We start from the raw sequence: 27,485 nt of genomic DNA, 5'->3' as shown, positions 1-27,485 counted from the left end.
AATCACAAGCTCTATGTGACTGTGCATTGCTGTTATTGTGAGAATTTAAATCTATTCTTCCTTTTAGAGGCAAAGAAAGAGCATTTTTGTTACAGGAATGATAAAAAATAGAGTTAACCCTAAAATATACTCTTTTTGAGAAATCCATTTGTTTGGAAAGACTAAAATTGTCCACTTTCCAAAAACGGCTAAAAATATTACAAATTGATATTTTTTCAATGTTAAACACTTTACAAACTATTTCAGCCTAAAATATTTTATATTTTTAATCCTTTAAAAGGCAGTATGCTTACTTCACTCTGTTTTCTAATCAAAACTAAAATATTTCCTGCTTTTTATTAATATTACTGTTAGCAGTAGTAGTCTTAGTGGTAGTAGTATTAGGCCCTGAGATGGGTCAGTGACTGACAAATGATTGGCTTTTTGCATCATTGTTTTTTCTACTGCATCAGAGTTTAGACTCAAGGTGTTTTGGGCAAAAGCTTATGAGTTTTCTAAAAACTGCAGTATAAATGTTATATATTTTTTGCAACTCTAAACAAGTCAATCTTTTATAACTACTTTAGCCTAAAATATTCATTAAGAAACCAATAATATTTTGGGGACTTTCTAGTAGAACACAAAAATACCTCAATAATTTCTATAAAATACTTACTATGGAGTATTTTTTAATGAATATTATTATTAAGCTCCGAGATGAGACTGAAAAGCAACGTTGACTATGGTCCATCGTTTTTGTTTTTTTGTACTGTCAAAAAAAAAACTCATGGGTCACCTCAGAAAATATGCTTAGTTGTTCTTCTGCAACGCACAGCTTTCACTCGAACTTAAAGGTAACTTCTGAAAACTCAGGATTTTATTTTAGGATCTCGGAGCAAAGGTGGGAGACTTCACAATTATGCACTACTTTGTGTTGGTAAATTCCAATAAAATAAACTGAGGTTCTTGGTTCTGGTAATGTGACAAAATGTGAGAAAGTTCAAGGGCAGGAATACTTATTCTAGGTAATGTACATTTGTTCACAGATAAAACATTCCACAATCACATAAGGTCAGTTGTCTTGTGATTTTGCAAAAAATTGCAAAAATCTGTCTGCCTGGCATGTAAAACTAAAGTTTTATTTGACTGAGCTCTGTTGTATAATAATGCAGATTATTATTGTCATGATATGACATCTTTGACTTTGTAGTGGTCTTGTGTTTAGTTTGGGTTTTTGCAGTCTGTTTATTTCCTCATGCTTTAGCTTTATTAGGTTCACCTTCTCCCTCTGCCTCTCTGCCTGCTTGTCACACCTGTTCTTAGTTCCTTGATTACCTGCCTTTGTTCTCACTCTGTTTATTAGTTGGTTTGTTTCATTGTCCTTTGCTGGTTCCTCGTCTCACAACTCGCTCACACTCGTTACCCTCGTCATGCCATGTTCCTGCAGTGTTCAGTATGTATAAATTTTGAACCTCGACCTATTATCTCATACCTGCAGTGCTTTGTTTTGCTTTGAAAACCTTTTTGGAATAAAACTTGAAGTCTCTTACAAACACGCTGCTCTTATCTGCACTTTGATCCAATCCAAACCCAGACTGTGACAATTACATTTGTCAAATCTGAATGATGAGGTTACAATTAATTTGTAATGCATAAGGAACCTCAGAAATAGTAATAATACTTTGGACTTTCTTCAGTTTTTGTATTTTTTTAAGTTTTTTTAAGTTTTTTTTTTTCATTACTAGATATTTAAACCAATTACTTAATTGCACAGTTTTCATTTTAATTGCAAAAGATCTTTTAAGCTCTAAAAAAAGCTTTTCTGATTAATCGATTGTATTCTGGTAGGATGCAGTCTGTGTGCTTTAAACTTTAAAATTTTTAATAGCAATGTGCAAACAACGGCAACATTTTCAGAAGAATGGAAACAGATTGAGGGCTTTTGTTTGGCAAGTATGCCAGAAAGTAAATAGCAATGTGCGTCCTTTAGGGAACATGCAGGTGTGGACCTTGAATAGGAACTAGAAGACAGAGGAGGGAGAGAGATTTTGGAGTACTTTCTCTCCCCTTCTTCCTCGCTCAGTTTCCTCCTCCTTCACTCTGCCTTACATACTCATACACACTTGCTCTTCAGGCGCTCTCAGCTTCTATTTCGTCCTCCGCACATTTCCAGCCTGTCTTGGTCTTTCTGTTTCCTATGCTAAAAAGGACAAGCTGACCAGCAGAGCATGACACTTTTAATTAAAGCCCATGTGAGTCGTTCTCTTGCAACAGCTCTTTGGATCGTGGCTAAGATGTGTCACTGATCTGAGAAAAGAGAATTTCAGAGGACAAAAAGGAAGACACAGGAAAAAAAAAAAACTGAAAGACCTTTTTTGGGAGACACTTTTTGTTTTCTTGAACTTCTCTGATTTGAGATCAGCTGAGGATTCATTAAACACGTGGAGATGCTGCTAGGTAAGAATTTGTCAGGACTACTTCTTTGCTGAATATTTAAAAGCAGATTTAACACTTAAGGTTTTCAATTGCAGCTTTAATCTGTCTAAGTGCATGTGAGCGCTCTCCTGTCCATGTATGTTTTACAACACAGACTTCACATCATTGCCCAAGGGGAGGTTTGGTCTCCTGACTACCATCTGCCCTAATTCAGTTCCTCCTGCATGCTCAATGAGTCCCAGGCCTGTTTGTTTTTCTAATTGACCCCTTTTGATGAAGCCAAGTGTGGAGTTCAGACCATTTGCAGAACTATTGTTCCCAGATCTGTCAAGTCATTTTAGAGCCACGCAAGAACAGCGCTGATATCACTGCGCACATTGCTACCAATTATTTCTCTGCCTCCCTGGGGAAATATGCCCAGATTAGCTCGCATAATTGGTGGCTGTTAAAGATAAAAGAGGTGTGGGGACATCTAGTCAGTTTCGTTTGTTTTTGTAATTAAAAGGGCAAAATGTTGATTGTACTTTAGGGTGTCTTGGTTTAGTTATGCCAAGATAAAAGCTTTAATTGTACCAAAAGATCTAGATTTTTATAAATTTATATATTTCTGATTTTCCTGGAAAGTAGTCTTGATGAGGGGAAATGTTTTTAAGAACAAAGAAGATGTCATTTTAGATAAACCTTTTCTTTTTTGGTTTTATGAATACATTAATCAAATAATGAAAAGCAGAAACGTCTGTAATTGTTCAGAGCATTAATTATTTAAATTTTATTGGGGCTGCACAATATATCGCAAATTTCTCAACATCGCAATATCAGTGTGAAAAATAATATCGCAAGAGCTATTTGGAATGCAATGGTGTTAACTAATATTTTTAAAGAGTCTCATTAATGGACATCGTGCATGCCAATAAGGTATGCAGTCTGTTGGATGGATTCTCATTGCAGTAGATACTCACCTGACACAGATTAAAGTGTCTATATGAAGCCAAAACTCACAGACAGAAATAGAAGTACGCAATGAGGACAGGAGTGTCTTTATCTCACCATAATATTTTCTAAATATACTACTACTGTGGGATTTTCTAAAATCAAGCAGCCCTACATTTTATTGCAAGTTTGTTGTGAATGCACTGGTGTCATTTCTGACCTTGTTCTGAACAGCACTGTAATAATGGCTGAAAATATCATACATCATAACATAATACTTTGATGTATTAAAGCCAATAATGCCTTTACCATGGCAATATTGGCTTGTCATTATGCTATGGATATTTTTGTTTATACATTTGAAAAAGAAATTGCCTCTAGTGGTCATAAGAGCAACTGCATGTACAGTAATTAAAATGGTATCTCTTAAAACTGGTGATTGTTCACTGTGAAGGATGTACATATTTGGATATTTATTTTGATCTTTGTGTAACCTTTTCCAGCTAATTTATATTACTAATACTAATAAAATAGTTATTTAGTTAATATTTATTTAATTAGTCTGGTGCTGCACAATATTAGCAAAGCATGTGATTAGGATCCTATTGCATTATGAGTCATTGAATATGAGTTAACCCACAGTTTCCTGACTCTTATGTTTCTTTTACTTGATCAACATGCCCTCATCACTTTGTGACCTCTACATCTTGGCCAAGATTTTAACAAATGTGGGCATCAAGTGTGAGTGAAAAGTGAGCGTTTGTCCAACATGAAAAATAAGTTGTTATATAATCATGCACAATTAGCATGCATTACATTTAAAATATAAAACCCCATCAAATAGTCATTTGACTGCAATTTGTTATACAGTTTAGCTCTGATCTAATCTGATAGTTCATTTTTAATTAGGATTATTACAAGTATTTTAATTTTTACTGTGTCCTGTCTGACAGAGTAACACTCTGTCAGACAGGAAAGGGTGCTAAGCTGAGGGCCGGCGGCTGGGACAGAGATTGGGTAGTTCTAATCAAACACTGCATTAGGGAGAAGATTGAAAGCAGCCTCAGACTTCACTGAACCTCTACCAAACATGAAATAATAAATAATGTGCAGAATGTCTAATGTCAGTGGGTTGTTCTAATTTACCATCTACAATCTAACTTACAATAATGTTTTGGGGTCAAATCCATGCCAGTCCTTTTCTCTGGGTACTCCTGCTTGCTCCCACAGTCCACAAACATGCATGTCAGGTTAAATGGTCGCTTAGGTGTGTATGGTTATTAATTCTCAGATACACTGGTAGTGTGTGTAATCTGCCTCTTACATATTATACTGAGGAGACGGGATTAGTTGATGCCATTGTTTATAATACATAGATCATATTATTAGTTATTTGTAATACTTGTTTAGTAATCCACATCATGTTTTTCTTACAACACACACAATCATGTTTTTAGGTGTTCTGTTTTGTTCCAATGTGAAGGGACCCAAGACTAGTGTTTTATTGCTTTTAACTCAAACCTGCAACAGAACAACAATTGTTGTTATTTGGTCTTTGACTGGCATTATAAATGAAAGCTCTGCTGTGACTGCCTCCTCCTTCCATAAGAGGACATGTTGAAGAAAAAGGAAAATAGATCTGATTTCTATAACTCCTGCCACATTTAAGGGGGACTATTTCTATAAGAAACCTGGGGTTTGTAGCGGAGCTAAGAAAAAATGGCAGTACTGCATAAGCTTGTGCGGTTGAATGAGAATATGCCAAAATGGACAATTAAACTGATTAAAATCTTGGATTTTTCTTTTTTGTGTGGATACTGCTGATGTAAAAGTCTGCTAAATACATACATGTTCATATATTTAACGTAGAAAAGTTACCTGCATTGCTTCATATAATTATGTAATTTCCGATCTAACGGGCTCGCCCTGTAGAAAAAGATTAAAACTGTCTGTGTATACAAACATGTATTTTGAATTTTACCTCTATATAAGCTTCTGAGAAATGCATAACGCTGTGGATGGAAATACTGAGTCACGTCTGTGTGCCAGTCCTGGGTCTTTTCTTCTTCAAATGGCAGATTAAGAGGATCAAAGAGAACCAGAGAGAAGATGACTGCAGCGTTTTGCCCGGTGGCCATGCTGCACCTGTTTGCACCATCACCAAGAGCTCAGTTTTGATATCGCGCTGACTCTGTGTGGATTAAATCTCATCTGTATTCTGTTTGGAATGAGAGGGAAGGTTTGAATATCCAAACATGCTAAATAATCTTTTCCTCATTTTGTAAATTCAGATTTTTCGGTTAATATAGTTTTTAGAGTCAGTGCATATTGCATGATAAGGCTACTTATCTTTGTTGCTTTTACTTTATGACCATTTAAAACTATTGGCAATAGTGATGTGTAACAAGTCATGTAAGTCACATCTGATGGCTGTTCAGGTCTGAAATGTGCAATACTCCCAGCTGTCATTTAGATCGGTTATGGGTCTTATTCAGGAGTATGAATGTCCTTGTCAATGTCAAAACAATTATTTACCATATTTAAAAACAGAAAGTGAACCAAGAGCAAACAAGGTTTTTACATATAATATACTGTAATAAAATCCAGGATAATGACTCGTCTCTGTACAGACTGGTCCACTGGTTTGGTCAGAACCACCTGGAGCTTAATCCTCTCAAAATGTGGAGATGATGGTGGACTTCTGGAGAACAACACCCACACCCTCCCCTCACCATCCTCAACAGCACTGTGTCTACTGTGGATCACTGTCCTCTTTCTGGACCTGAGATGGTCCCCACACATAGATAATGTCCGGAAGACGACCCAGCAGAGACTGTACTTCCTGCGACAACTCAAAGAAGTACAACCTGCCACAGGAGCTGCTGGTCATCTTCTGCAATGCCATTCCTTAGTCTGGCCAGTGGTCATCCATCACTGTGTGGTTTGGCTCATCCACAAAACAAGATAGGTCCAAACTGCAAGGTTTGCAGTGAGAGTCGTCATAGCTGACCTTCTCTCCATCCAGGACTTGTACAGGTCTAGGGTGAAGAAAAGGGCAGCTAACATCTCTACAGACCCAAACACAAACTTTATTTCCACCAAATATTATGTTTAAAATGTCTCTACATTGAGGGCAAAGTGGACCTGAAGTCAAATGCCTTGTTTAATTGCACAAACTTGGTCGATAAAGCTGATTTTGATTCTGAACCTGAAAATAAATTTAAAAGAATAATGAAAAGGAAATTATTGAACAAATGACATCTAATGGGTTGGAGGGCTTTTTTTATCAAAAGTCAGCAAGGTTTTATCAATATTTCCAGGCAATTATTTAACAGAGATTCTAATTGGCAGATAAATTAGTTTGTAAGATGTATGAATCCACCAAAGACTGATTACTTTCTCTTTAGTCTTGTGACAGATCAGGTTTTGTTATGTTTTTTTTTCCTAGGTTGTCTCTCAAATTGCATTTGCCCCAATTCAACCATGTCTTTTTCTTTTGTAAAAGCACTGTATATATACATATTTAAAAAAAGAAATGTCTTTAAATCCCTTCTTGCAACACATTTAAAATGTCTTCTTTGAGAGACAAGGGTGGAACCAAGGTCCAATTCATTATTTGTATGCCAAAACTTGGTGAGAAAAGCTAATTCTCCATCAATTCATCTTATATACCTGCTTCTTCCGTGCAGGGTCGCAGGGGAGCTGGTGCCTATCGCCAGTCCATCGCAGGGCAACACACAGGACAAAAAGTAGCACAAGTCTAAAGAAAAATAAAATATAAAAGACCTGTAGAACTATTTCTAAAACTTGTTATAAAAATAGAAAACAGAAGGCTGTCTGTTTTCTGTGAAGGTAACTAACCTTTGCACAGTTTGATGATTTCCCTGAATCAATAATGAGGTCCAAATGAAGCCCAATCAATCAATTATTTTTCATACATTAGTTGTGTTTGTGTGAAAACATTTAAGGACACCGTGAGACCATATGTCAGTGTGATTTGATGGAATCGTCTCTACGTTTGAGCAGGAGGTTGGCATCATGATTAATCTCACTGCTTCATTATCCAGCAGCGTTAATGACCCATTATTCTGATCGAAGGGTGATGTGAGCTCAACAGTATAGTTTTAATAGCTGTACTGCTGGTGAGGATTGTTTCAGTGGTCTGATTAGTCTACTGTACTGACTTGTTAATTCACATCAGTGAGACCATTTTATTATTATTATTTGTGCCACAGCAGTATGCTGACTCACTGAGAGCATTTTAGTAAGTGGATGTTTTTACAACAATTTATGTCACAAGCTTTAATCCAAGTGAAATTCTAGTTTAACGTGTTTTAAAAACATTATTACAATAGAAAATTCCTATTGCGTACATATAGCACGGTATAAAGTTGCTTGCATTCATGCCCCTTCAACTTATGCTCATCAGGTTTCAACCACAAAATTAAATGTATTTTTTTAAAGATTTTATACAACACTTAGCAGTGCATAGTTGTAAAGTTGAAGAATAGACAGTTTTCAAAATGTTTTACAAATACATCTGAAAAAATCTAATGTTAACTTCAAAATTGAGTACAACCAACTACTCTTACAAACATTTGGATTCTATTTATTAAATGTCTAAGTTAATCTCACTATAAATCCAGTTGCTCTGGGAAGGCTTCAGACTTTAGTTAGGAAATATTAGTTACCAAACATTACAATGAAGGTCAAGGAAGTTGGCAGACAGCTTTACAGCAGGGTTGGATTGTCAAATAATATCCAAATCTATAATCCAGAAATATAAAGAGGATGACACAAACCCACCAAGACATTGAGTAGGGGAGCTTGTGAAAGTTGATGGGAAGATGGATGAAGCTAATTAAAGGGCAATGCTGGCAGGATACCTGACACTGGGGCAGACGTTAAACTAACAGGATCTCTTCTCATGACCTGTCGGACCTGGCTTAGATATTTTGTTTGTTTTTTTTGCAGATTTTTCTATGTTTGCATTACTGGTTATTTTTGTGGTTTCTGTTTATTTTCTGTACCCTGTTTACTCAGCACTTTCTCTCAGTGCCTTAGTTTCCTACTCTCCCACATCTGTTCCTCATCTGTTCATTTACTCACCTCTGTAGCATTCAATAATTAAACTCCCCATAAATACTGTGATCTGCAATATAATCTGTTATGACAAGAACAACAGTTGTTTCCATACTGTATTTACATTTAAATGTATTTGAACAATTTCTGGCCTGAGCTTCTTTGAGTGAGGTCCAAGTATTTTAAGGTTTCCAGTTTTGTCACTTTGCCTCCAGGTCTGTTGCAGTGGAATGTGGGAGGTTTCATGGTTAAATTGGACCAGCCTGGTAGCCAGTCTTCATTGATTGCACATTGCACCAGTAAGAGCAGAGTTTTGCTCAAAATATTGAAATGCACACAACATTATGGGTGACATACCAGAGTTCAAAAGAGGACAAATTGTTGGTGCACGTATTGCTGGCGCATCTGTGACCAAGACAGCAAGTCTTTGTGATGTATCAAGAATCACGGTATCCAGGGTAATGTCAGCATACCACCAAGAAGGACGAACCACATCCAACAGGATTAACTGTGGATGCAAGAGGAAGCTGTCTGAAAGGGATGTTCGGGTGCTATCCCGGATTGTATTCAAAAAACATAAAACCACGGCTGCCCAAATCACGGCAGAATTAAATGTGCACCTCAACTCTCCTGTTTCCACCAGAACTGTTCGTCGGGAGCTCCACAGGGTCAATATACACGGCCGGGCTGCTATAGCCAAACCTTTGGTCACTCATGCCAATGTCAAACGTCGGTTTCAATGGTGCAAGGAGCGCAAATCTTGGGCTGTGGACAATGTGAAACATGTATTGTTCTCTGATGAGTCCACCTTTACCGTTTTCCCCACATCCGGGAGAGTTACGGTGTGGAGAAGACCCAAAGAAGCGTACCACCCAGACTGTTGCATGCCCAGAGTGAAGCATGGGGTTGGATCAGTGATGGTTTGGGCTGCCATATCATGACATTCCCTTGGCCCAATACTTGTACTAGATGGGCGCGTCACTGCCGAAGACTACCGAACCATTCTTGAGGACCATGTGCATCCAATGGTTCAAACATTGTATCCTGAAGGCGGTGCCGTGTATCAGGATGACAATGCACCAATACACACAGCAAGACTGGTGAAAGATTGGTTTGATGAACATGAAAGTGAAGTTGAACATCTCCCATGGCCTGCACAGTCACCAGATCTAAATATTATTGAGCCACTTTGGGGTGTTTTGGAAGAGCGAGTCAGGAAACGTTTTCCTCCACCAGTTTCACGTAGTGACCTGGCCACTATCCTGCAAGAAGAATGGCTTAAAATCCCTCTGACCACTGTGCAGGACTTGTATATGCCATTCCCAAGACGAATTGATGCTGTATTGGCCACAAAAGGAGGCCCTACATCATACTAATAAATTATTGTGGTCTAAAACCAGGTATTTCAGTTTCATTGTCCAACCCCTGTATATATATGTGAAAACACAATGTTGGCTGTTTTTTAATACAAGGTGGAGAAAGCATAGTATAGGTAGCTTTCACTACCCTACAGATTAAGACACATTCTCTTGATCTACCACTACATTAGAAACATCTAACTTGTATGCAGCATGTCTGCCTTTTGCCACAAAGAAAACACTAGTTATCGCATGGAGGAACATTTCATCAGTACAAATAATAAAATAAACCTCTAAAACAAGCTTCTACCAGAGGCAACGACATTTTCCAGAAATTTAACATGTAAGATTTGAACAAGTCCAAGTGCTCTTTATTAAAATGTTGGTAGTGCATTCAACAGTGGTCTTGCATCCAAACAGCGGGCACACCCTATTCTCTGCATAAAACCAATACAAAACTTGTTCAAGGTACAACTGTCAGATAAGTTATGTATTTTGTCTGATGCTGGTGCACTTACCTTGCCAATGCTGCTCTGGGCAGCTGCTCATATGGTCCATTTCAAAAATCACCACTGAATGCACCCATAAGGTGAGTTTTAATGGACAGACCTAACAGATATGGAGAAAAAGAGGCTATATGATGCTGCTGCACCCATGATACTATGGAGTCTTCCAATATATTCCAAAAGTGTTGTTCAATCAGTGCTGCATTGAAAAATAATACGTGCGAGTATCTTTTTACATTTTTGTTTTCTTAAAAGTTACATTGTAACTGTGAGAAAGACCCTGTCACACATCTGTATGCATGATGAATACGCCAAATAATACAGATTATTACAAATGGTTAACATCTTTTTAAGATGAATTGAACAATGTGAACTGAACAAAGATACTGAAACTACAAGCCCCTTAAAATCAAAAAATATATCTGCATCCTTACTATTACCAAATAGCAGAGTGAACACACATATTTGTTTAAATGTAACTCTCCTTGCAGCATTTAAAATTATTTCTAATATTAGCTTGGCTACTTATTAATTGACTTTAATAGTGGGCATGTATGATTAGTTTTGTTTTTGGTTTTTTTGCTAGACGTGATTAGTTTATGTACTTTTATCCTTATCTAACATTTGGAAGACTCCATCACCTTAAGACATTTACTGTGATTAATAATGAATGAATTAGATAATTTTTGATAAAATCCAAATTACACAAACTTCTGCTGGTTTGTTAAATTGTTTAAGGATGTAAAAATTACACATATTGACAAATTTGCATAATCTGTTTACCACAGCCTCAACAAATCTTTAAAGATAAAGCGTGCTCACCTCATATGTGAAGCTGCCACAGTCTTTCAGGCTCCATCAGTCTGACAGCCATATTTACTGCAGTTCTGAGAGGAGCATCGGGTCAGAAAAGCTGCTAATTACTAAGTTCATGAGGCGGATAACACTCAGCACAGACTTTAAATACCAATAAGTATCTGCTACACATTTGCCTACTGCCATTCAGTGGTTCTGATTGGACTCTTATCAGAGTTTGAACAGATGGTGGCAGCGTATTTTCAGTGTGTTTGATACAGCACGTTTAATATGTAAAGTGCAGAGGGTCGCTAATGGAGGCACAGCAAAAATGGCTATATCTGTTTGAGCAGTCAGCACTGGATGCAAATGCAGGATTTAACAGACATTAATTTGGCGTAGAATGCTTCAACATGACCTAGAGAAAACAGAAACTAAGCAAAGATACAAGACCGGGCAAGTATGTGGCACACATGAATCATGTGTCAAATACAGAATGTAAATATACAGGGAATGAGTTGCTGCAGTTGTCATACTTATGTTTCTGAAACTATCAGACAAAGATACAAAAATCTGTTTTTGAATATTGATTTAATTTATTACAGGGAAAAAAATCTATGCAAACCAACTTGGCCCTATGTGAAAAAAGTATTGCCCCTCCTTTTTAAATCATAAAATTAACTGTAATGAACCACATTTTCTTAGGTGTTTCAATGCCACATCCAGATCAGATCACCACCAGTCCTGTAGAATAAAGATGGCACTGCCTACCAACGTGAAGTAAGTTTTATTATCTCATGAACAGATGATAAACAAAAGTCCTTGACATCTATCAATCTGGAAACGGTTGCCATTTCTAAGGGCTTTGGGACTCCAGCACTGATAGCTGTTATCAGAAAATGCAGAAAACAGTCTGGACTAGTAAAATAAAAAAAAGAGCTCATCCAAGGGGTCACAACAGAACCCCAAACAGCATTTAATGAAAAATCAGTAATGGCATCCATGGGAGAGTTACAAGGCAAAAACAACTGCTGACTAAAAAGAACTCAAATGTTGTCTCACATTTTCCAAAAATCATCTTAGTGATCTCCAAGACATTTGGGAAACATTACGTGGAATGACGGGACAAAGTTGAAACCTTTTGAAAGGACTCATTACATTTTTTTGTAACTAACAGCTACAGAACCATACATTGTATTGACAGTCAGGAGTGGCGTAGTCAAAGTTTGGACTTAAATCCAATTGAGATGATGCGGCATCAAATCAAATTGAAAACCCTGTAATGTGACTGCAGTAAAACTATTCTGCAAAGAGGATTAGGCCAAAGTTCCTCCACAGTGATGTAAATGACTGAAAACTTAATGGCACCAATGGTGGCACAGCATATTAGGTTTAATGGGAAATATTTTTGTCACATAGGGCCAGGTTGGTTTGGATAGCTTTTTTCTATAGCCATCCTAGAGGTGCTCGGAGTAGAGCCGCTGCTCCTCCACATCAAGAGGAGTCAGATGAGGGGGCTCAGGCATCAGTTTCGGTTTCCCCTTGGACGCCTCCCTCGCCTCCAGGTCAGACGTACCTGGAGCACCTCGCTCCAGTTACGTCTGACCTGGAGGAGACCCACGGGACAGGCCAGGACACGCTGGATTGTCTGTGTCTCTCAGCTGGCCTGGGAATGCCTCAGGCTTCCCCTAGAGGAGCTGGAGGAGGTGTCTGGGGAGAGGGAAGATTGGGTGTCTCTCCTTAGACTGTTGGAGTCTGTTTTCATTTCTAAAACTGTTGTTTCATTTGACCTTGCATTGTGATTTATCATTAGGTAAACCTTTGTTTTACTTGCTTATTATGAAATATTTTTTACTATAGATTTATTTCATGCCATAAGTTCCACTTTCAATGTTCTCAGAACCTATTCCAGATTTTTAGGGATACAGGAATATAACATTGTCATCAGCAAACAGAGTAAAGTTTGAAAGTCTTTGCTAAGTTACATGTCATTTATGTATGATATGAAGAAATTAGGACCCAGCACAGAACCTTGTTGTACACCTTTAGTGAATAAGATTAAACTTTTTTTATCTGTACAAAAAATATCTATTATTGAGGTAACTTTATGTCCAATAATGCATTATCCACATGATAGCATATAACATGAGCTTTTTCAACAGCAATCAATGGTGACATCAAAAGCTTTTCAAAGTAAATTAATTGCATTACTCCTATTAAGGTGGTTTGTTATAAACCCATTTGGACAGTCAGTCAATAAACGGCAGTTTTCTATAAAATTATGGAGCCATTGCTAAAATGAACTTTTTTCAATCTTGGAGATTTTTCTATAATTCAAGAACAGATCATTATCTCCACTTTTCCATATTGGAAGGGCTTTTTGTTTTAATTTACTTGAAAATACTGCATACAACGTGCCTTTGGTAGTCTGTAATAAAGTGCACATTTAACTATATTTTTACCAACCACATATTGGTTTTGGATGAATCTGCAAACTCTTTACTTCAAAGTTTTTTTCTTTACTTTGTTTTTTCATAAACTCCTCTTATAAAAAAATAGTGAGGTGTTTCTTTAGATCACACTAAAACCAACAATTTTGATGCACCTAGCAGTGCCCCAGAATACATTTTGTACAGAGATGTTTATCATTAATGCATGCAGATTTCCTAACAGGGCTTTTAAAATGCTGTTACAAATTGTGATTTTCCTCTACATTCTTTCTGCCAAATCTTCTGCATAGACATACACAGTTAGAGCTTATATCGTCCGCAGTGTCCTGTGACTTGTCTTTGACCAGCAAACACAAGTCCTGGATTTCACCTTGAACAAATGTATTAAAGGTTTTTAGACACTGTGGTGAAAATAGGCCCACAGTGTTTCAGATGAAAATAGGACAGATTACGACAGGGAGCCATGATCAGGGCCGGTTGCTGCCCTGCAGGTAGAAACTCTCCCAAAGCTGCCAGTTCTGCCAGCTGCAGCTGTATGCGTTTAAATAGACACTGACAGCCAGCAAGAGATTTTGCCTGTTGGCTGCCAGTTGAGGCCTAAATGTACTTTGTCACAATAAAGATGATTTATTTAAAGACCACACAGAGCACGGCGGGGGCAGCATTTCAAGCCATGATGGAAATTAGACCTTCACTCCTCATCTTTTTTCCAGTGGAGCAGAGCTGTCAATAGCAGCTTTAATGGATGCTAATTCATCCACCAGAGCTCATCATAAATGCCTAGCGCTATGCCTGTTGTGTAAGCAATGAATGGCATCATCATTACTGCAAAAGCGCAGTGCACCAAGCACTTGTGTTTTATGGCTCAGAAAAGCTGTGCTATTATAGAGTGGAAAACGTGCCATTCAGTTTTTATGATTTGACAATGTGTTTTGCAGGCTTAACAGCAAACCGCTGTTAAGAGAGGAGACACCTTTTTGCTTTTAAGCCCCTCAATCCTTAGAGTTTAATCCTCCCTTTGGATCAGAATTTTATTCTGTTCTGCAGAAATAAAGATTATAGTTAGTTAGAAATGTATTGAGTCGAGGTATCACTGTTTTTGTGTTGCGGTGAATAATAACTTCACTATGTTATGTTGTAAACATGACTAAATGGGGGATTTGATTTTTTGTTGCCAAAATCTTCTACTTATAAAGTACTCATACTCATTGTCTTCCACTTATCCGGGACCGGGTCGCGGGCAGCAGAGACGCCCAGATGTACCTCTCCCCAGACACCTCCTCAAGCTCCTCCGGGTGGAACCCAAGGCGTTCCCAGGCCAGCCAAGAGACATAGTCCCTCCAGCGTGTCCTGGGTCGTCCCCTGGGCCTCCTTCCAGTGGAACGTGCCTGGAACACCTCCCGAGGACGGCGTCCAGGAGGCATCCGATATAGATGCCCGAGCCACCTCAACTGGCTCCTCTCGATGTGGAGGAGCAGCGGCTCTACTCCGAGCCCCTCCCGGATGGCCGAGCTCCTCGCCCTATCTCTAAGGGAGTGCCCGGGCACCCTACGGAGGAAGCTCATTTCAGCCGCTTGTATCCGGGATCTTGTTCTTTCGGTCATGACCCAAAGTTCATGGCCATAGTTGAGGGTAGGAACGTAGACCGACCGGTAAATCGAGAGCTTCGCTTTTCGGCTCAGCTCTCTCTGCACCACAACGGACCGGCACAGCGCCCCCATTACTGCAGCAGCCGCACCGATCCGTCTGTCGATCTCCCGCTCCATTCTTCCCAATAAAACAATGAACATCAATGAAGAAGCTGGATTTAAAAATAACAAGGAAAAGGGGATGTGGGTGACTTTTTTGAGTATCCACATGTCCAACAGTCTTTGTAATAACAACCCATAGTTAGAGATTATGACATAGCAACGTGTTGCACATGTGCATACGTCTCACATGATTCAAAGTTTTTGTTTTTAAAGTTTTTGAACATGAAGTATGGCATTTTTGCATCTCTAAGCGTGTATTTTATTTAACATTCAAACTCTGACCCTGATTATGCGCTTAAAACTGAAATGTGTCATGGTGAGGGGAATGTAGGAAAATAACAAATGCCCTTCCAGTAGTTCATCAAAAAAAAAGTCATGTATGTATGTATATATGGATAGATATTTACCTGGATTTAACTAAGCAAATAGTTAGGAGCCTCCCATTGGATAATGACTGCCTGGGTGATTATGTTTCAGCTGGCAACAAGTTATTTAACCCCAACTGGTGCAATGAGTTGCTTCTCATTTCTCAAACTACCATATAAAAAGACACATCCCGTGGTCGTGGAAAAGATGCCCGTCTGTTTCAGAAGGGTCAAATCATTGGCAGGCATCAAGCAGAGAAAACATCTAAGGAGATTGAAGAAACTACAAAAATTGGGTTAAGAACTGTCCAACGCATTATTAAAAACTGGAAAGATAGTGGGGACCCATCGTCTTCGAGGAAGAAATGTGGCTGGAAAATAAAACCTGAATGATCGTGAACGGTAATCACTTAAACATTTGGTGAAATCAAATCGAAAAAAAACAGTAGAATAGTAGAACTCCGCGCTATGTTTAATAGTGAAAGTAAGAGTATTTCCACACGCACAATGCGAAGGCAACTCAAGGAATCAGGCTGAACAGCTGTGTAGCCTTAAAAAACCACTAATCAGTGAGGCTAACTGGAAAAAAGGGCTTCAATTTGCTAGGGAGCATAAAGATTGGACTCTGGAGCAATAGAAGAAGGTCATATGGTCTGATGAGTCCAGATTTACCCTGTTCCAGAGTGATGGGTGCATCAGGGTAAGAAGAGAGGCGAGTGAAGTGATGCCCCCATCATGTCTAGTGCCTACTGTACCAGCCTGTGGGGGCAGTGCTATGATCTGGGGTTGCTGCAGGTGGTCAGGTCTGGGTTCAGCAACAGTATGTCTTCAAAGAATGAGGTCAGCTGACTACCTGGATATACTGAATGACCAGGTTATTCCATCGATGGGTTTTTTCTTCCCTGATGGCACGGGCATATTCCAAGATGACAATGCCAGGATTCATTGGGCTCGAATTGTGAAAGAGTGGTTCATAGAGCATGAGACATCATTCTCACACATGGATTGGCCACCACAGAGTCCAGACCTTAATCCCATGAGAATCTTTGGGATGTGGTGGAGAAGGCTTTGCGCAGCGGTCAGACTCTACCATCATCAATGCAAGATCTTGGTGAAAAATTAATGCAACACTGGGTGGAAATGAATCTTGTGACATTGCAGAAGCTTATCGAAACAATGCCACAGTGAATGTGTGCCGTATTCAAAGCTAAAGGCTTATATACCTATATCTATATATACTGCTACAAATGTCTGGTACAACTAATACTCATACAAAATCCAGGCACTGTCGGCATTGATCAAGATTCAATCAGCTCAGCATGCAGAATGCTTGAAGTAGCTGACGTAGCAGCAGCGTTAGCCCTTTCTTCTAAGTTATTCAGCAAATAACATTTGGTCACTTGTCTGCACTGTAAACTATAAATAGAGCATCAAACTTTCAGCCCAAGATTGCTGGGCAATCATTAAGCATAAAGTGTAATTTTTAAACTTTCATCCCAGTTTGTACAGAGTTCATAAACCGAAAAGTTCACTTGAAATCACTTGAAACTTTCTATTTTCTAAAGGATTAAATGTCAACTAATGCTTATAAATGCAGTGGCTTTGCATTGATGTGTATTAAACTGACATGCTTTATGTTTGATCTGCTTCGGCGCATGTTGATTTTAACATTTTACCCATTAGCACTTTGGCTCGGGTCTCTACACAAATTTAAATTATATTTTACCTGGAATGGTAAACCGTTAAACAGGGTCTAAAATGCCAAACAAAGAACTAAAACTGTTAGGTATTTGGAATTTTTACAGACAAAATGGAGGTGCCAAAGTCTAGGATGCTACATTCCTGATTTGGCACATTCAAGAAAGAGAGCTGGTCTAAGTTAGTCCAGGTGCCACAAAAGCAGTGGCCCTAATATTCCACAGTCCAAAAATCAGCAGCCAGTTTTAGCTTTGTCTTGTTTTAACTATTTGTGGATAGAAAGACTTGCCTATTGGTCAAACAAGTTCAGAGTTAATACTTAAAACTCTAGAAATGTTGAGACTGTAAACGTGTTGCATTTTGCAAACGTAACCACTTATGAAGCTGTCAATGTCACTGAGCACTGAAAGCACACAGCTGAGGCTCATCAGGAGATGTTCGTTGTCAGAAATAAGAACTTGTCCCATGCCGCCATGTTGGTTTAGAGTGAAAGCAGAGCCTGGCACACAAATAATCCCAGGATATGCGTGTACCATAAAAAGCATGAAAGGAGCCTTTCCTCTGATGATTCCTCTGCAGTGAAAGCCTCTTATCTAAGATTTTCTTCTACAAACCATTAAAATTTGCCGTTTTCCCCCTATTTATGAATATTGAGCTGTTGAGTCACACAGACTCTAACCTTGGAAATAATAGAAATTAAAAATTTATTTTTTTCCCCCCTCAAAATTCTGTAATATCTGCTGCTCACAATCCTTTATTTTTTCTCAGTTCTGGGAGACTGGCTGCTGTGACCTACACTCTCAGCTTTCCTGCTAAGAGAAAAAATGTAAGTAAAGATTACCAAGCAGAAAAAGGCTCATTTACAAATGTGGACTTTAGATTTATAACAGCAAGAGAGAAGAAAACAGTCAAATTTCTCAGTCAAGTTACAGACTTGTAAATCTAGTTTAAGACATAATTTAGATCTCGAGATAAATTTACTGCATTTAGATAAAGCACTTTATCCTCTAAATATTTGGAATATTTCAACACAAATCTGTAAATCATGGAAAAATGATGGGAGCATTATCCATAAAAAACTGAATGGTAAACCTTTTATTTAGGGATTTACTGAATCAGTAAATCCCTAAATTTACTGAATCACAAAAATCACAGTCTTAGAAGCTTATTAACTTCGATCAGTTAGTTGAAACAATATACAGTGGCAAATATCAAGACTTACACAGTGATTAATGAAGCGTTTATTAATAGAAGTTCCCAATAATTTCACAAATGAATAGTTGAAGCACTAAATAACAACACTGTATTAGAAATGTGTGCCTCAGAAACATTTATTTATTCATTCATTCATCTTCTATGCCACTTATTCCATAGTGGGTCACAGGGGAGCTGGTGCCTATCTCCAGCAGTCTATGGGCGAGAGTCAGGGTACGCCCTGGACAGGTCGCCAATCCATCGCAGGGCAACACAGAGACATACAGGACAAACAACCATGCACACACTCATTCACACCTAAGGGCAATTTAGAGAGATCAATGAACCTAACAGTCATGTTTTTGGACTGTGGGAGGAAGCCGGAGTGCCCGGTGAGAACCCACGGATGCACGGGTAGAACATGCAAACTCCATGCAAAAAGACCCCTGGCCGGGAGTCGAACCCAGGACCTTCTTGCTGCAAGGCAACAGTGCCACAATAATAAAAATAAGCTAAGTAAAATTAACTGAGTTTGACTTTCTGTGAACTGCTGTAGAGGAGCCTATTGTGCTTGAAAGTACAGACTTGTCACATTTGAGATGCAAGTAATGGGGAGTGCTTTGGTTTGCCAGACTAGAAATTATACATCTTTGAATTATGATAGAAAAAGTGTTAAACAAACTGCTGGATGGAGATATTTTGCAGATGACAAAAGACTGTATCAGACCAAGAATTTGGTCCATCCAGGGTAACTCATTGGCTTTTGCCTGTCACTTGCAACTTAATAAAGTATTTTACTTGCATCAGATTTTGATCATATGAGGTATCCTTCTGAGTTTGCAAATTGTTTGCAAAAATTCTTGAACCTTTTGAATATTTGTATCAAGCTGGAAATAATTTTCTCAAACATCTAACAGCAAAGTAGCTTTCCTATTTTGCGATGTTTTGCAGCAGAGAAACATAAAAAAGACATTTCTATTTTCACTCCTTTAAAGTAACATAGCACATTTTGTGTGATGATGTTCTATAGATCAAACATATATTGGCATCTGTGCAAACACATAATATATTTCCAGCTAGCTACTCGTCTCAGTGACAGTCTCAAGCTCATTCTTGGAGACCCTAAGGCATCCCCAGGTTTGAAGGAATATATAGTTTCTCTAACGAGTTTGGGTCTGCCCTAGGGGCTCCTCTCACTGGGGCATTTTGCTGTAGCTATTACCTTCATCAAACAGCAGAGCATCTGCAGGAACAGCTCAACATCCCTGAACCTTCTCTAACCCTTTCTTTTCTTACTGCTGAAATACATATTGCCTCAGTCATACTGATTATTTGTTTTATCATCTTTGACACTAAGAAGATAGATTTCTTTGTTTTCTTTTCATCTCCTCTGTCTTTCTGCTTTTTGGATATTTTAGTCCAAATAGTAAAGACATGCTGATAGTGACTGACCTTGCAACCTGTCTCACACAAATTATAAACTCTGAAATGAAGCACAGAAAAAAATCAGAGAAGTGGAAAAAAATGCCCTTCTGTTTCTTAACTTTTGAGCTATTTGAACCAAAATTGACTCTGGTTTTGTGAAGTTCAAGTAATTTCACAGTTTTCTTTTAGTTTATTATTTATATTACGAGCAACATTTGATTTCAGTCATAATTCTTGAAATAAACCCTAGATGTCACACAAAAATGAGATTGATTTTGTTATTCTTACATACATAATTCTCTCCTTATCCTCTGATTGTTGTCTGGTATGCTATCCAGCTTCATCAGTCAGTTTCTTTTTCATTTTCCTTGGCACGATTCACCTGCTACCATTCAGATATCCTTTCATCTGTCTCATCAACCCACATCCTGACATTTTCCATCCTGCTAAAGCCAAACTTCTCAACTATCCTGCCTAACCGCAAACATTAGGTCTCTTTCAAACAGATAGCAAAAATAATATTCATTTGTTTTTACTTACTTTTCTGGTTGATAAATTACATCACTCTCATCTCCACAGTGATTTTTCTTTCTTTATTTAGCATGAAATTGATTCAGTCAGGTTTTCAACCCACTTTTATCTCTCCTTTTTTATTTGGACATGACTTTTAACATAACTGCTTCCAGAAATCCAACAGGCAGGCTGTGTAAAAATCTGGAAATATACTTATGTATGATACTGTGCATTTTGATGTGAGTACGCTATTGTTCCTTTGGGTCTTGTTCCTTTGGGTCTAAGCAAAGGTCGGAGCCACAGTGCTCTTTTAAAGCATGAGCAGTCTGAAAGCGTGCAGGTCAACAAGAGTTAAGTTTGATGAGATGAGAGGTCACGTGGAAAGACATTTTGAGGCATAATGCACAGATGAACTTACTGCAAGATTTGTCTAAATAGATAAAATGTAAAGCAAAATGTCTTGAGGTTTCCAGAATCAAGTAGAGAACAAAAGTGCAAAAATGTTTATATCCTTTTAACTTTTTTACATTAGGCATTTTTTTATTTTATTAAGATATTATAGGAAAGACCAACACAAAGTAGTGCTTAATTTTTAACTGAAAGGAATTTTTTTATTTTTTTGACAACTAAAAGCCTGAAACATGTGGCTTGCATTTATATTCAGCCCCCTGAATTAATTCTTTATAGAACAACATTTCAGTGCAATTACAGCTGCAAGTCTTTTAGATACAGTACAGACCAAAAGTTTGGACACACCTTCTCATTCAAAGAGTTTTCTTTATTTTCATGACTATGAATATTGTAGCTTCACACTGAAGGCATCAAAACTATGAATTAACACATGTGGAATTATATACTGAACAAAAAAGTGTGAAACAACTGAAAATACGTCTTATATTCTAGGTTCTTCAAAGTAGCCACCTCTTGCTTTGATTACTGCTCCGCACACTCTTGGCATTCTGTAGATGAGCTTCAAGAGGTAGTCACCTGAAATGGTTTTCCAACAGTCTTGGATGAGTTCCCAGAGATGTTTAGCATTTGTTGGCCCTTTTGCCTTCACTGTGCGGGTCCAGCTCAACCCAAACCATCTCGATTGGGTTCAGGTCCGGTGACTGTGGAGGCCAGGTCATCTGGCGCAGCACCCCATCACTCTCCTTCTTGGTCAAATAGCCCTTACACAGCCTGGAGGTGTGTTTGGGGTCATTGTCCTGTTGAAAAATAAATGATGGTCTAACTAAACGCAAACCGGATGGAATAGCATGCCGCTGCAAGATGCTGTGGTAGCCATGCTGGTTCAGTATGCCTTCAATTTTGAATAAATCCCCAACAGTGTCACCAGCAAAGCACCCCCACACCATCACACCTCCTCCTCCATGCTTCACGGTGGGAACCAGGCATGTCGAGTCCATCCGTTCACCTCTTCTGCGCCGCACAAAGACACGGTGGTTGGAACCAAAGATCTCAAACTTGGACTCATCAGACCAAAGCACAGATTTCCACTGGTCTAATGTCCATTCCTTGTGTTCTTTAGCCCAAACAAGTCTCTTCTGCTTGTTGCCTGTCCTCAGCAGTGGTTTCCTAGCATAGCAGCTATTTTACCATGAAGGCCTGATTCACACAGTCTCCTCTTAACAGTTGTTCTAGAGATGTGTCTGCTGCTAGAACTCTGTGTGGCATTGACCTGTTCTCTAATCTGAGCTGCTGTTAACCTGCGATTTCTGAGGCTGGTGACTCAGATGAACTTATCGTCCGCAGCAGAGGTGACTCTTGGTCTTCCTTTCCTGGGGCGGTCCTCATGTGAGCCAGTTTCTTTGTAGCGCTTGATGGTTTATGCAACTGCACTTGGGGACACTTTCAAAGTTTTCCCAATTGTTCGGATTGACTGACCTTTATTTCTTAAAGTAATGATGGCCACTCGTTTTTCTTTACTTAGCTGCTTTTTTCTTGCCATAATACAAATTCTAACAGTCTATTCAGTAGGACTATCAGCTGTGTACTGTATCCACCTCCTGCACAACACAACTGATGGTCCCAACCCCATTTATAAGGCTTGAAATCCCACTTATTAAACCTGACAGGGCACACCTGTGAAGTGAAAACCATTTCAGATGACTACCTCTTGAAGCTCATTAACAGAATGCCAAGAGTGTGTGGAGCAGTAATCAAAGCAAAAGGTGGCTACTTTGAAGAACCTAGAATATAAGACATATTTTCAGTTGTTTCACACTTTTTTGTTCAGTATATAATTCCACATGTGTTAACTCATAGTTTTGATGCATTCAGTGTGAAGCTACAATATCCATAGTCATGAAAATAAAGACAACTCTTTGAATGAGAAGGTGTTTCCAAAGTTTTGGTCTGTACTATATGTCTCCACTCGTTTTGCACATCAACAAAGCAACATTCTTGTGTAATGTTCCTTGCAAATTAGCTCAAGCTCAGTCAGACTAGATGGAGAGCATCCATGAACATCCAAGTAATATCTCAATTAGATTTAAGTCTGGGCAACATGAAAATGCTTTGGAACCTCTAACAGTTTGTGTCTCAGGTTTTTTTTTACACAAAATCAGTTCCAGTTCTAAACTGATGCTACTGCTTGCTTAGCACCAGTACATTGTGTTATCACTACACCAACTCTGAGCCAGGCCAGAAGAAAGAACCTCTTTCACCAGGAGATGGAGGTGGGCTTATGAAGACCAGCAATCAGTCATAGTGTCATGTGTCATAGGAGAATGTCATTTCTGTTCAGTGTGAGTACCTGCTGCTGTGAGACAGTGTCCCATTGGCTAAATATTACATTAGCATGGAAAATGCAAGTTAATAATACTTGGAATATACAGCATTGGCCAACAATTATTGCCGTCCAGACAGTCCTTCGTGATACGGCCTGCCCAGGGTGTGAATCAGAATAACTTGCTTAACCAGACAAATTACACGGAGACAGCTTCATGATGACATCACATTGATGTAAAATATTGTGGGGTTTAATTATCACGAGATCTCCTTGTTACTTTCTTAGAATAAAATATTATTACCAATGCATGTAAAAAATTAGGACACCCCATTAAAAATTTTTAGGTTTTTTACCAACAAATGTTCACATATTGATGTCTAATCTTTTGTGTCTGGAAAAGAAAGTTACTTAAACACCTATAACATAAGTTAAGCTTGCTTTACTTGAAGCCTGGTTTGACAGCTCAGGAGGAAAAACTTAGGACACCCTAACCCCCCTTTTGGCTGAAATAGCCAGTGAGACCTTCTTCTAGCCATCTACCAGCATCAGACATCGGTCTGAGAAAAGTTTGTCCCACTCCTCACTTTCAGCTTTAAGAGGCATTTTTGAGGCATTTATTGCATGAACAGCCTGTTTCAAGTCACATCACAGCATCTCAATTAAATCAAGATCTGAACTTTGACCCAGCCCATCACTTTTCTTTTCTTAGTTCTTAACTAGACCTTGGTGGATGTGCTGGTATGTTTCGAGCCACTGTCATGTTGCAGGGTCCAGTTCTGCTTCAGCTTTAATTATTTTGTCACAGATGATCTCACATTTCTCTTAAACACCCTCTTATACACGTGGTGGATCCTATGACGGTGAGCTTGCCTGGTCCTGCTGCAGCAAGGGATCCCCAAATCTTGATGTGAGAGTTAGTATGAGGTACACTTACTGGAATTCTTTATTGATCTATGCCAAAAATAATTATATTTTACAGTCATATGTCTTAAGAAAAGTGCTGGACTTTGTCTATGTCCTCACTGGCAAATGTCAGTCTGGCTTTCATGTTTTTCTTAGAGAGCAATGGTTTTCTTCTTGAAAAGTCACATGAAATTTGAACTTCTGCAGCTTCCTTCTGGTTGCAAAGGCACCCAATGACAAAGACATCTTCAACAATCACAGAAACCTGCTATAGGTCCTGTGATGACATTTTAGGTTTTAGGTCTGCTCTCCAGGTGATCTTAATTCAACCGCCAGACCTGAGCATGCTAGCAGTTTTTTTTGTTTTTGTTTTTTTTAATGTCCCACACTTGTAGACTTTTTTATGGACAGTGGAATAGCTCATTTCAAATTCTAATTGATGAGACCTCTTTAAATCCTTTTCCAGATGCATAAGCTGCAATAATCTTCTCTCTGAAGGCCTCAGACAGCTCTTTCTATATTATCATGGTGTTCTGTTGTCAACAATTTTATTGAGGAATCAGACATGTAAATTGAGACATCCTCACTACAAATTTGTCCTCTTTTTGATGTGGACATAAAACATAAAGACAATACAAAAACAAAACAAACAGGAACATTCTCAAAACCCACCCACCTCCCCTTTCTTAGGACTTACATCTTATCACATCGAGAATCAAATCAAATTCTCTTAAAATAGCTTTATCAATATATTGCCAAAGGGGTTGTGTGGAAATATAAATGCCTTATCATTAGTAGCTAAAGCTAAGATATATTTGGGATTTGTTGCTTATGGATTGATTATTATTAGGAGTTTTTAGTTATGCTTTTGAGAGTTAGAAAAATCCTTAAACAGTAGCTTCTAATGTGGTCACACAATGAGTGTTTATTATTCAAGGTTAAAGCTTGCAGGTGTTTTCTGTCTGTATCGTGAGAAGCTGGCAGTGTATTAGGGAGGCATGGTACTCCTCTCCCTGAAGATTCCTGAAGACATGTGGGAAACAATTCTTTAATTAAATGATGAAATGTATCTCTGTTTCTTTGATACTGTTGCTGGGGAGACATCCACAGACAGAATGATTGTGTATGTGTACTGCATAGCAGCGTGGGGTATAAAATGTAATGTGGCGCACCCCCAGTGAGACAACACACAGACGTTTCCAGGTACCAGTGTAAGTGTGTGTCTCCCTCTCTGAATTCAGATAGGGAGACACACTTGTGAATATTCTCTAGCGCAGCCTTCCAGAGTTCGTCACTTATCTCCGTTCCCAAATCCTGCTCCCAGCCTGTTCTAAGGCCCTGCATGGACGGCAAGGATCTGGATAATAACACATTATAAATCTGGGAGATTAGATGTCCTGCCCCGCCACCCAGCTTAAAGAGTTCGTCAAATTCATTAGGTATTATATTCTCTAAAGTGCGCATGTATTTTTTGACATATGCCCTGACCTGTAGGTATCTAAAATTATTGTGTTTATGGAGACCAAATCTGGCTTGAAGTTGAGAGAAAGAGGCAAAATTACCACCCACCAACAGGTCGCCAATAGTCCTGATGCCTAAATCTTTCCATTGTATATAACCTGAATCTAAAGTGGAAGGGATAAATGAGGGATTCTTTGCTATTGGTAACAAGGTAGATATAGATTCAATACCAAATTCCAAATACGTAGAGTACTGTGGATGTTGCGGTTATTGTTGTATGCCAAGGTATCTATACTTGTTGGTGACAAAATAAAAGCACCAATTTCATGAGGGCTGCAGTCTTCTTTTCCATTGTGATCCACTCGGATTGTGTAAAATTACGATTTAGCCAAATTGTAATAATGCGAAGCACACAAGAATAATAGTAAAATGAAAAATTTGGGAGGGCCAATCCGCCCTCCAATTTTGCCTTGCCAAGGTGAGCTTTGCTAATTCGGTGCGTTATATAGTCCCATAGAAATGGAACGATTATAGAATCAAGTTTCTTAAAACATTTCTTGGTTAAAAAGATCGGAATATTTTGAAACAGATAAAGGATCTGAGGGAGGAAAGACATTTTTATTGCATTGATTCTTCCCACCAGGGAAATGGGGAGAGATCTCCAAAACTGAATGTTATTTTGCAGCTTCACCACAAGGGGGTTGGAATTAGCTTCATAAAGTGAATTAAAATTCTTAGTAATCTCTATTCCAAGGTAGGTGAACTTATTATTAGCAATTTTAAATGGCATACTTTCCAAGATCGAAGAGTCCTTGAGCTTAATAGGCATCAGTACACTTTTAAACCAGTTGATCCTATAACCCGAAAACCTACCAAACTGAGAGATTGTATCTATGAGCGTTGGTATGGTACACTGAAGGTTGGTTATAAACAATAGAATATCATCTGCATATAAGGACATTTTATTTACAGTCCCTTTATAATGTATCCCTGTATAAGGGGGTTGGCACGAATTGATTGTGCAAGGGGTTCTAGAGCTAAGGCAAAAAGTAAGGGTGACAGCAAGCAACAATGTCTGGTGCCCCTATGTAATAAATGGAGGAGATAGTATCTTATTAGTGACAATTCTAGCACAAGGTTTATGATAAAGGATTTTTAACCATTTTTCAAAGTGTTCACCAAGATCATATCTTCTCAGGGTTCCAAAAAGGTAGGGCCATTCTATTTGGTCAAAGGCCTTTCCCGCCACGAGGGAAAGGACAGCCAAATCAGAAGTTTCCCCCCTCTGAGAGTAGATCACATTATAAAGACGTTGCAAATTAAAGAAAGAGTGTCTGTTTGGCATAAAACCGGTCTGATTAGGATGAATTAATTTATCTATTAACAATAAAAGGTCACTAAATTCTTTATAAAATTCCCCAGGATATCCATCAGGACCAGCCGTTTTCCCACTTTTTAGTGATTTAATGGCAACCTGAATATCTAAGCATGAGAGATTTGCATTAAGAGAGCTCCTGTCTTCCTGAGTTAAAGTTTGGAGATTACAACTATCTAAGAACTTCTCTATGATTAAATCATCTTTTACCGCCTTGGAGGAGTACAATGATTCATAAAACTGTTTAAATCTATGATTAATGTCATTGTGTGAGGTTAAAATTTCCCCATTTTCTGATTTAATTTTGTTAATTGTATGGTCACTTTCCATTTTCCTTAATTGTCTAGCCAATAATTTATTAGGTTTTTCCCCAAACTCAAAATATTTCTGTCGAGTAAAAATAAAAGCTCTAGTGATGTGATCTGACAATAATTGATTATATTTGTACCTCAGTGAGAGATTTCTTTTTGAGTTTCTGTAGAGGGGTGTGTAGCGTTACCCCTGTCCAGACGTCTATTGTGTTGCTCTAA

General features: G+C 38.5%; 1 protein-coding gene across 4 annotated transcripts in view; it reads left to right on the top strand.

Annotated features, from left to right (window-relative positions):
* LOC124875609 (zinc finger protein 385C-like) overlaps window positions 1–27,485 on the top strand; it is a 115,455-nt gene that overhangs the window by 65,929 nt on the left and 22,041 nt on the right. Inside the window, exon 1 of one of the 4 annotated variants that reach the window (XM_047377871.1) lies at window positions 2,124–2,436. The exons of the other annotated variants lie outside the window; for them this stretch is intronic. Within the exon in view, the coding sequence (XP_047233827.1) occupies window positions 2,427–2,436 (10 nt within the window). The 5' untranslated portion in view covers window positions 2,124–2,426. Of the gene's footprint in view, window positions 1–2,123; window positions 2,437–27,485 lie in introns of those variants that run through there. 4 annotated transcript variants of the gene reach the window in all.

The sequence above is a fragment of the Girardinichthys multiradiatus genome, chromosome 10, assembly GCF_021462225.1.
Source record: "Girardinichthys multiradiatus isolate DD_20200921_A chromosome 10, DD_fGirMul_XY1, whole genome shotgun sequence".
NCBI lineage: Eukaryota > Metazoa > Chordata > Actinopteri > Cyprinodontiformes > Goodeidae > Girardinichthys > Girardinichthys multiradiatus.
Note: the sequence above shows the minus strand (reverse complement) of the source record. Positions and strands in the feature narration are given on the sequence as shown.